This window comes from Mesoplodon bidens (genome assembly GCF_964165515.1).
Source record: "Mesoplodon bidens genome assembly, chromosome: 5".
Classification (NCBI taxonomy): Eukaryota; Metazoa; Chordata; class Mammalia; order Artiodactyla; family Ziphiidae; genus Mesoplodon; species Mesoplodon bidens.
Window position 1 is genome coordinate 142,702,336 of NC_138161.1, and position 12,157 is coordinate 142,714,492.

Below are 12,157 nucleotides of genomic sequence, written 5' to 3' on the forward strand. Positions count from 1 at the left end.
ATTAGGGAAGAGATCCACTTTCTATTAGTGGAAGAAAGATTTCCTAGGTAGGTAGTAGTTGGGGTAGATGGAGTAAGCTGATCATGTTCTACCAGGGAGACTATATCTCTAGGATGCGTGAGCATGTAAAGATCTGTGCTGAGCTACATCTGGGCTAGAGCTAGCATCTGTGTGGTCTGGCAGCCTGTTGTGGGGGTCCCACCTAATGGCCTGGGATTCAAGGATAGGACTTCTGTCCCTGAGACAAACTAATAATGGACAGAACTCTAGCTGCAGAGGAACTGGGTTACTGGCTAGGTTACTAAGGCATTAGTAACCTACCAATTAAGGCAAAGCCTCAGTTTTTCTGTTTTTTTTTTTTTTTTTTTTTTGCTATTTATTTAAATTGGAGCATAGTTGATCTATACTATTGTGTTAGTTTCAGGTGTACAGCAAAGTGATTCAGATTATATATTTCAGATTTTCCATTATAGGTTATTATGAGATATTAAATATGGTTCCTTGTGCTGTGCAGTAAATCCTTGTTGTTTATCTGTTTTAGTAGTTTGTATCTGTTAATTCCATACTCCTAATTTATCCTTTCCCCGCTCCCTTTCCCCTTTGGTAACCATGTTTGTTTTCTATGTCTGTGAGTCTCTTTCTGTTTTGTATATTGATGCATTTGTATTATTTTTTAGATTCCACATAGAAGTGATATCATATAATATTTGTCTTTGTCTGACTTATTTCACTAAATTTAATATTCTCTGGGTCCATCCATGTTGCTGCAAATGACAATATTTCATTCTTTGTATGGCTGAGTAATATTCCATGGTATATGTATACTACATCTTCTTAAGCCATTCTGACTGTTGATGGATACTTGAGTTGTTTGCATGTCTTGGCTATTGTAAATAGTGCTGTTGGGAACATTGGGGTGCACGTATCTTTTCGAATTGGAGTTTTCATTTTTTCTGGATATATACCCAGGAGTGGGATTGCTGGATCATATGGTAGCTGTATTTTTAATTTTCTTAAGGAACCTCCATACTGTTTTCCATGGTGGCTGTACTGATTTACATTCCCATCAACAGTGTAGGAATGTTCTTTTTTCTCTAGACCCTCTCCAGCATTTATTATTTCTAGACTTTTTGATGATAGCCATTCTGACCAGTGTGAGGTGTTGTGTTGCATTTCTTTACACTAAGAATGAAATGTCAGAAAGAGAAAGTAAAAAAAACAATCCCATTTAAAATTGCGTCAAAAAATACCTAGGAGTAAACTTAACCAAGGAGTTGAAAGACCTATATGCTGAAAACGATAAGACATTTATGAAGGAAATTGAAGATGATTCAAAGAAATTGAAAGATATCCATGCTTTTAGATTGGAAGAATTAATACTGTTAAAATGTCCATACTACCCAAAGCAATCTACAGATTTAATGTAATCCATATCAGAATGCCCATAACATTTTCATAGAACTAGAACAAATAGTCCTGAAATTTATATGGAACCACAAAAGGCCCACAGTCGCCAAAGCAGTCCTGAGGAAAAAGAAGAAAGCTGGAGGCATAACCCTTTCAGACTTCAGACTATACTACAAAGCTACAGTAACCAAAACAGTGTGGTATTGGCACAAAAACCAGTTTTATAGATCAATGGAACAGAATAGAGAGCCCAAAAATAAATCCACATGCTTATGGTCAAGGAATCTATGACAAAGGAGGCAAGAATATACAACGGAAAAAAGATAAACACCACCTCTTCAACAAGTGGTGTTGGGAAAGCTGGACAGCTATGTAAATCAATGAAATTAGAACACTCTCTTACACTGTGTGCAAGAATAAACTAAAAACTGTTTTAAAGACCTAAATATAAGACATGACACCATAAATCTCCTAGAAGAGAACACAGGCAAGACATTCTCTGACATAAATTGTAACAATGTTTTCTTAGATCAGTCCCCCAAGGCAAAAGAAATAAAAGGAAAGATAAACAAATGGGGCCTAATCAAACTTAAATGCTTTTGCACAGCGAAGGAAACCATCAACAAAGTGAAAAGACAGCCTAGAAACAGGAGAAAATATTTGCAGATGATGTGACCAACAAGGGGTTAATACCCAAAATATACAAACAGCTCATACAACTCAATATTGTAAAAACACACAGCTCAGTCAAAAAAATGGACAGAAGACTTGAATAGATATTTTTCCAAAGAAGACATACAGATGGCCAACAGGCACATGAAAAGATGTTCAACATCGCTAATTGTTAGAGAAATGCAAATCAAAACCACAAATGAGTTAGTATTTCACACTGGTCACTGTGACTCAGTTCTTAAGATGGCATAAACTCAAACCTGGTCAAACATGCAAGTTTGATACAGAACATCACCCATTTCTTTCATTTGAGAGCACCATGGTTCCTTTGTCCAGGAAGGAGACTACATCTACAGGTGTCCTGACCTTTGTAGCACAAAAAGTGTAGCAAAGGGAGCCTGGAAAATCACAAGTAACTAAAGAGTAATGTATATATTTTTACCCTTTGAAATAACTGTCATAGTTCTTAGTTTTCAAATCCCCCTTAGAGCACTGCCCCCAATCTCTATACAAATGTGTTATTTTATTTAATGGAATAAGTATACCTGTGTTCTGAGAGAAGAATTATTACCAGGACTGAAAAATTGTGCCCCTTGGGTATAAGCTAAAGATTGCATGTATCCTATTATGCTGTGACCTTTCCTCTTCCTTACTCTTTTATTGGGCACAGTTTTTCTGAACATCAGCTTTTTGGTTTATCTTTTGGCATCTTTACTGTATATTACTGTATGGGTCTGTAATAGGAAAAATCATTCTTGGATAATGGGGTAAGATAAGATCAAGTGGATTTTTTTACCTTCTTATTCACCCTTTATAACCAGTGCTAATAGGCTTCCAGGTTTGAGAATTATGGTTTATTTTCTCTTTATTCATGGAGTTTAGTTCTTGCTATATATGTACTAAATATGTGTAATAATGTATGTGTCTATGACACATGCAAACATTCCTACATGTGCACAAGCTTATTTGTTGCAGCATTATTTGTAATAGTAAATGATCCAAAACAAAATAAATGTTCAATAGGTTAATGGCTAAATCAGTTAATGTATATCTATGTAATGGAACACTGCAGCTTTTGGAAAAGTCGAGACATTCTGTAGGTCTTTGCTATAGATTAAGTATAAAATATGTTGATAGTGAAAATAGAATGGTGCATAACTGTGCATACATAACATAAAATATAATAGATACATGGAAATATATATGCATTTTTTTCAAAATATTTTTTTAATTCGGTGAAATACACATGTGATTTACCAAGTTACGTTTTTAAGTGTACAGTTCAATGGCATTAAATATATTCATCTGCAGTCCTCACCACCACCCATCTCCATAACTTTCTTCATCTTTTAAAACTGAAACTGTACACACATTAAACAGTAACTACTCATTCTCCACTCCCCGCAGCCCCTGGCAATCACCGTTCTAGTTTCTGTCCCTTATGATTTTTTTTTTTTTTTTTTTTTTTTTTTTTTGCGGTACGCGGGCCTCTCACTGCTGTGGCCTCTCCCGTTGCGGAGCACAGGCTCCGGATACGCAGGCTCAGCGGCCATGGCTCACGGGCCCAGCCGCTCCGCGGCATGTGGGATCTTCCCGGACCGGGACACGAACCCGTGTCCCCTGCATCGGCAGGTAGACTCTCAACCACTGCGCCACCAGGGAAGCCCCCCTTATGATTTTTGACTAAGTACTTCATGTAAGTGGAATCATACAGTATTTGTCTTTTTTGTGACTAGCTTATTTCACTTAGCATAATGTTCTCGAGGTCCATTCACATTGCGGCATTTGTCAGAATTTCCTTCCTTTTTAAGGCTAAATGATATTCCATTGTATCTATATTCCACATTTGCTTATCCATTCATCCACCGATGGACACTTGGGTTGCCTACCAAGTTTTAGCTATTGTGAACAGTGTTGCTGTGAATAAGGGTGTGCAAATATCTTTGAGATCCTGCTTTCAATTCTTTTGGGTAATATCTAGATGTGTTATTGGTGGTCATATGGTTAATTCTATTTTTAATTTTTGAGGAACTGCCATTATGTTTTATACAACAGCTGTACCATTTACATTCCTATCAACAGTGCATAAGAGTTCCAGTTTCTCCACAACCTTACCTAGACTTTCCTCTTTCTTTTTGATAGTAGTCACCCTAATAGGTGTGAGACGGCATCTCGTAGTTTTGATTTGCATTTCTCCTAATTATTAGATGTTTAGTATCTTTTCACATGCTTATTGGCCATTTGCATATTTCTTTGTAGAAATGTCTATTCAAGTCCTTTGCCCATTTAAAAAAATGTTTATTTATTTTTGGCTGCGTTGGGTCTTCGTTGCCGTGTGCGGGCTTTCTCTAGTTGCAGTGAGTGGGGGCTACTCTCTCTTGTGGTGTGTGGGCTTCTCACTGCGGTGGTTTCTCTTGTTGCAGAGTATGGACTCTAGGCACGCGGGCTTCAGTAGTTCCAGCGCGTGAGCTCTAGGGTGCATGAGATTCAGTAGTTGTGGTGCATGGTCTCAGTAGATGTGGCGCACAGGCTTAGTTGCCCCGTGGCATGTGGGATCTTCCCGGGCCAGGGATCGAGCCCATGTCCCCTGCATTGGCAGGTGGATTTTTAACCACTGCACCACCAGGGAAGTCCTCTTTGCCCATTTTTTATTTTTTTTTGCGGTATGCGGGCCTCTCACTGTTGTGGCCTCTCCCGTTGTGGAGCATAGGCTCTGGATGCACAGGCTCAGCGGCCGTGGCTCACGAGCCCAGCCGCTCTGCGGCATGTGGGATCTTCCCGGACCGGGGCACGAACCCGTGTCCCCTGCATCGGCAGGCGGACTCTCAACCACTGCGCCACCAGGGAAGCCCCTCTTTGCCCATTTTTGAATCGGGTTGTTTTGTTGTTGTGTTTTAGTTCTCTATGTATTCTGGATATTAACATCTTATCAGATATATGATTTACAAATATTTTCTCTCATTCTGTGGGTTGCATTTTTACTCTTTCCCCATTGAATGGTCTTGGTACCTTTGTCAAAAATTATTTAATCATATATGTGAGGGTTTATTTCTGGGCTCTCTATTCTGTTCCATTGATCTGTGTATCTTTATGCCAGCACCACACTGTTTTGATTACTCTAGCTTTGTAGTAAGATTTGGAATCAGGAAGTGTGAGTCCTCCAACGTTGTTCTTTTTTCAAGATTATTTTGGCTATTTGGAGTCCTTTGATATTCCCTGTGAATTACAGAATGGATTTTTCTGTTTCTAAAGAAATGGTCATATGCATTTTGATAGAGATTTCATTGAATCTGTAGAAAGATCACTTTAGGTAGTATTAACATCTTAATGATATTAAGTCTTCCAACCCATGAACATGGGATGGGTTTCTCTTTATCTATGTCTTCTTTAATTTCTTTCATGTGTATTTTTAAAATATGTTTAAATGTCTCTGGAATGACATATAGGAATGAATAATTTTGGTTGAAAGAACCAATCTTCTTTCCTAAGGCTTGAGGGTAAGACTGGGCAAGTTTTCATTGTGTAACTTTAATCACGTTTTGAATTTTTAGCCGTGGGAACGCGTTACTCAATAAAGAAAAATAACATTCCCCCCTCCCCTCTTCATATGCACACACAAGTGCTCATGCACATACCTGCCATAGGGAAGACACCTATTTTTCCAAAGAGTGAGCACAGAAACAAGATTTGTTAGGAGGAGCCAGGATCTATCAGCTAAACAGGATGAATGCATGAAATAATGATATTTTCAAGCAATTTTAAATTGGTCAGTATGGGAAGATAGTAGCCTATAAATAGGGATCTGGTGTGGTAGATGACCGAACAGGTAATAATTGATAGCATTACTTGCTGTGCTGAGGACTTTGGACTTTAACTTGATGGTTATGAGAGTCATTGGAGATTAGAGATCAAATAAAGAAGAAAATAAGTGTTGGAGTAAATTTGCAATATAATGATTACTGTGGTTATAGTATTAGAATAGAATGGCATTGTCTAACAAATGTGATTTGAGCTACACCTGTAATTTAATAGTTTCTAGTAAGTTATAAGAAGTGGGTGAAATTAACTTTAATAATATAATTTATTTAACCTAGTATACCTAAAATATTATAATTTCATCATGTAATCAGTATATGAATGAGATATTTTATATTGCTGTTTTTCATACTAAATCTTCACAACCTTGTGGATAGTCAAAACATTGCTCATCTAAGTTTTGAGTAGCCATATTACAAGTGCTCACTTAGCTATGTGAGGCTAGAGGCCATGATATTGGATAATGCAAGTATGGATATTTTAATCAGGAGACAAATTCTCACCAGTAATTCAAACAGAAAAATTTACTGTGAAGAATTATTATTTATTGAAAAGTCTTTTAATCATTTATCGCTCAGGAATTGCAAATTAATACAACAAGGAGATACCACTGTATGCCTGTTAGAGTGGCTGAAATCTAAAAACCTGACAGTACCAATTTCCTGGCAAGAATGTGAAGCAGCAGAAGCTCTCATTCATTGCTGGTCAGAATGCAAATGGTATTGCCACTTTGGAAGACAGTTTGTACAAAGCTAAACATAATTTTACCATATGATCCAGTAATCCTAGGTGTTTACACAACTGATTTAGAAGTCTTGTCCACACAAAACCTTGCATGTGAATGCCTATGCAGCTTTATTCCTAACTGCCAAAAATGGTGGCCAAGATGTCCATCGTTAGGTAAATGGATGACAAAACATGGTACATCCATACAATGAAATATTGTTTAGAGATGAACAGAAATGAACTATTCAACCACTAAAAGACACGGATCCATCTTAAATGCATTTTGTTAAAATGAAAGATACCAGTATGAAAACACTATATGCTGTGCGATTCCAATTATATGACTCCCTGTAAAAGACAAAACTGTAGTGGTGATTAAAAAAAATTTGGTGTTTGCCAAGGCGAAGTGGGAGGGTTGAATGGATGTGAAGCACAGGCATTTTTTAAGGTAGTGAAACTTTTCTCTGTGATACATAGTTGTGCATACATGACAGTATGCATTTGTCAAAGCCCACCAAACTTTTCAAAAAAAGAGTGAATTTTATTAATACTGATGTTTAAAAAATCATTTATAAGGTAGGGGGAATACCAGGATGGAATGTAGAGTGTAACAACGTAATCTCTTTTGCAGTGAAGGGAGTGGGGAGAGAGTTGCTGACTTAGGTAACTTTGGAAATGAGTCTGTAAGACTAAAGTCAGAGAAATTGTACACAGTGTATATAAGAACTGCAGTCTAGTTCATAAAGTTGTTTCCCATGGGGTAGGGCTTAAAATACTGCTCTACGTGAATACTGAGGAGAGCCAGATTTCTCATTGTTGGAGTGGGAGTTTGTCGATGAGCAAGGAGAAGAAGCATCCATGTGGTAATGGATTAGAGTTGGAAATACCAGTTCCAACTTACGTTTAGCTTAATATAGATAACAGATCATTGCATACAGAAACATTTATAGTTATGTGTATATATATGGAACATACATTTCTTTGTTTTGTCTGCTTAAGGGCCTAGAAGCAAGGGCACTTAGTATCAAGGAGCCAAACCTAGTGCCCAGATCTTCATCTCTAGTAAAATTCTCTAATAAAAGGAACCAGGGCTCCTTGGAGTATTACCTGATTCTAAAACTGGAAAAGAGAATATACAGTATGAGCCTGGAGAATGATGTGCTGCCAGAAAGTAACCAAGTGCTAAAAAAAATAAAAAACAAAACACACAGAATAATGGGAATATGTCAAATGGACACAGGAACCAAGTTGAACAACAAAATAAAATAGTATTGAATTATAATCCAAAAATATAAAATAAATGTTGATGAGTCTACATTAGTACAAATGATTGAGTGAATGAGTGAGAATAGACAAATCTCTCATACTGAAGAATTTCAAATGGTATGCGTAAATACTCTACCTTCAAGGAGGTGGAGCATAACTCCCCACCCCTTAAATGTGGGATGCACATAGTGACATTCTTACAAAGGGTACAGTTTGGAAAGGAGAGGAAAAGTAACTTTTCAGTGGAGAAACCTGACAAATAACCACCTCAGCCAACTGATTAACAGGTCAACATTAAGCGTGATAAATCATATTGTTAGTATATACCCTTGATATGAGGTGACAAAAATGATACTTTGTCTCTCACATCTTCCTCTCCGAACCCATAATCCCAGTCTAGTCATTAGAAAAACATCAGACAAACCCCAGTTGAGGAACATTGTATAAAATATCTGTACAGTACAAAATCCCTGTACAAAATTCTTCAAAATTGTCAAGGTCACCAAAACCCAGGGAAGTATAAAAACTTGGAGCCAAGAGGAGCTTAAGGAGACATGATGTGAGTATGTCTAGGTGTCCTGGATGGGCTCCTAGAACAGAAGAGGTCATTAGACAAAAATTAAGAAAATCTGAATTAAGTATGGACTTTTGTTACTGTATCAATTTTGGTTCATTAATTATAACAAATGTACCATACAAATAGTAAGGTGTTAATAATAGGTGTAATTAGACATGATATATGTGGGAATTCCTTGTACTATCTTCACATTTTTTTGTAAATCTAACACTGTTCTAAAAATAATTTATTTAAAAATAAGCAGTAAATTCATTATATATTAATCCACACACACAAATGGTTGCCAGGCTGTAAACTATTAAGAGGAGTGAAAGAGTACTGTGAAGAATACAGTAATAGAGAATGAAGGGAGCAGGTCGTGTGAGCAGGGAGAAAAGCCCTTCCATGTTATGCTTTGTAGTGTTCCTCCAGGGCCCTCTAGTTATAAGCCTACCAGTGCAGCATATGACAAAAGAGAAATGTTTACAGAGTGGGCAAACTAGAATACATTTGGAGATGAGGAACAGTAAATTGATAACTGAAACAGGCTATTATGAAAGTGAAGTAAATCACTCAAGAGAGACTATAAAGGTTGAGAAGATGCTCAGGAGAGACCTAAGGTAACACTGACAGGTAAGGAGTATAGGGAGGGAAAAGGTATCTGAAAGACAAGGGGGATAACATGGCCTGTTGAGAGAGTTTCAAAAAATGTCTATTACGTTTAGCAACATTACTTTTACTGGTGGGCTTGGTGAAGCAGCAACCCTGATGAGTTTATATATGAATGAAATTTATGGGAATAATAACAGTGACTGCAAGCAATTCTATCTTGACTCTAAAGGTGAGACACAGATAAGGTGATAACTAGTGTTGACTTTTTTAAAAAAATTGGGGGCGTGGGATGGGTTGTTAACTGAAGAATGTAAACTCTGTCAAGGCGGAAATGTTTCCTGTATTTCTAGTATCTAGAATGGTTCCAAATATGTTCAATATATATTTGTTGCATGACTGGATAAGAAATATTTGAGCACTTAAGTCGAGGGAGAAGTTGAATATGCAGCTTTTTCCAAGTAATGTTTTATTGAACAAGGTTTCTGAGGAAATAGAATATTGAGGAAGATAGGAAGAAGAAAATGTCAAGAGGGGGGCATGGTTGGGGCATGGTTAAAATGATCAGCATTGGCATTATTGTACAAAATATTAAATCTTTTTCTTTTAACTTTATTTTCATGCCTTGTATAAATTAACTTGTACTTTGCTGTTTGCACTTTGTTTTTATCAATGAAAACATTGTAAAGCTTCCTTTGGGATTATGTCTCTTATCTATAACAGTGCTAACTTCCCTTTTACAAGATCAAACATAATTTGAGATCATTCTGCATAAAGCAAAGTATGCCTGCATTCAATTTAACTTTTCCTCATCTTTTTATTCAGTCTACAAATAAGAAACCTCGAAAATCTCCAGGAGAGAAGAGTAGAATTGAAGCTGGAGTTAGAGGAACAGGCCGTGGAAGAGCTAATGGGCATCCTCAACAGAATGGTGAAGGGGAGCCTGTCACATTATTTGAAGTGGTGAAACTGGGGAAAAGTGCAATGCAGGTAAATTTTAAGTGTTTTTATCTTATTAATAAAGCAATACAGTCAATAACGTGGAAATTATTTGTGTATATATTGACATTTTATATACTCTTGTTGATTGTGTAATCAAGAAGTTTATTAACTTAAAAGTTTTTCTTTGCTTGTTTTGTAAAAAGTGTCAGGAAAGGCATTTTTTTTTTTTTTTTTTTTTTATGGTATGCGGGCCTCTCACTGTCGTGGCCTCTCCCGTTGCGGACCACAGGCTCCGGACGCACAGGCTCAGCGGCCATGGCTCATGGGCCCAGCTGCTCCGCGGCATGTGGGATCCTCCCAGACCGGGGCACGAACCCGCGTCCCCTGCATCGGCAGGCGGACTCTCAACCATTGCGCCACCAGGGAAGCCCCGGCATTTTGTTTAATAGTGAGTTTAAGATTACAAACTTTAGATTACACTGTGCTGAATAAAATAACTTGCATGTAACAGGAACTGCCTAAGAATTTTTATTGCCTTAATAATATGTATTTTTTAAAAATTTTGAGTTAATATAACTAACAGATGTGTATTGAAGAATATTTGAAAGAAGAAAGGGTATAAAAAACATTCCTAAGAGTGAATTAGGAATAACCACAGTTAATATTTTGTGGTTGTGTGTGTGTGTGTGTGTGTGTGAGAGAGAGAGAGAGAGAGAGAGAGGGAGAGAGAGAGAGAGAGATCTTTTATAACCTTCTTACTCTCTTTTCTCTCTCCTCATTGACTCAACAAATATCATTAAATAGTTTAGAAGAGCATATATTCATTGGCTTTTTACTAATTCATTACAAGGATAAACCATGATTATGTGTGTCTTTACATTTTTTCCACTATTTTAAAACTTATCATTTGTATTTACTTCCCCACATCATTTTTTCATTATAAAGTACTAGAGGTAAAATTATTTCATTAAAGAATATTTCTTAACTGTGTGGTAATAAATACCATTTTTCTCTCCAAAAAGTTGTACTAGTTTAGCTTTCACCAGAAGTGTAGCTAGCAGTTGGATATTTTATATTTAAGCATTATGTGACAACATAGGCAAAGATGGTAATTCATTATTTTAATTTGCATTTTTTGATTACTGATGATTATATGTTAAATCTTTTAATTTGATACCTGCTCATTTTTGATACTTCATTTTCAATTTAAGTTTGAAATTTAGGTAATTGATGAAACAGATTTATTTTTAGACCTAAAAGCAGGCAAGTTTTCATTAGTATACCTTCTATTTTTTAACCTGTATTTCCCTTTGAATTCCTTAAGGGAGTTTAGTGTTTACTGCTTTTTATGTATGTTACCAGATTGATGTGTTCAGGAATCCTGGAATTTGTATGGGAAGGGAAGGAGGTGGAGTGGTGGGATGATGCTAAATAGTAAAAGAAATACTGAATTCCCAGTTACCCAAAGCAATGGACAACCTTAGATTACATAAGTATAATTTTAAAATATGTTAAGTGACTTTTAGCCATTAAGCTTGATAGTTTCTTTATTATCCTGTAATAGAAAAATTGTTAACAAGCTACAGAAATACTATTTTTGATTTCTGTTTATTGCCTCCCACCCTTACATGGAAACACAAGCAGAAAGATGAAGGAAATTAAATTTAAAAATTGCATTTCAGTATTTTGCTTTTCTTTTTTCGTGCAAAACTTTATTTTTCCAACTTTTACTTAATATGAACAAAATCTTCAATATTTAATATGAATAAAATCTAGTCATCTGTATTTGATACACACTAGTGAGTAGTGTACGTTTTTTCTTTTTTGCCCAGTATCTTCTATATTCTTCATCCACATTACTCTTCCCTGTTGCTGTTTCCATACTTTACTCTCTGCTTAAATTCTTTTGGATTCATGTTTTATGAAAGGTAAAGATTAGTAGTCAGAGCCTACTGCTACTTGCATAATTTGGTTTTAAGTCACTTTTTCAACTTTTTCTCACTGTTCTTCTATTGAAGTTGACCCTAAGCATTTTCTACTTTGCTGTAATTTTTTATTATTCTTTTATGTTTTTCTTTCCTAGCTATATTCAAATTAATCTACAAACTTATGTAATTTTTTTTTACTCAGCATTCTATTGTGGGCATTTTTTTCCATGAATTA

The 12,157-nt window shown here is 36.2% G+C and overlaps 1 protein-coding gene across 1 annotated transcript in view; it reads left to right on the top strand.

Annotated features, from left to right (window-relative positions):
* STAG1 (STAG1 cohesin complex component) overlaps window positions 1-12,157 on the top strand; it is a 449,323-nt gene that overhangs the window by 142,495 nt on the left and 294,671 nt on the right. Inside the window, exon 4 of the mRNA XM_081234436.1 lies at window positions 9,878-10,042. Coding sequence (XP_081090562.1) covers window positions 9,878-10,042 — 165 coding nt within the window. The remainder of the gene's footprint in view (window positions 1-9,877; window positions 10,043-12,157) is intronic.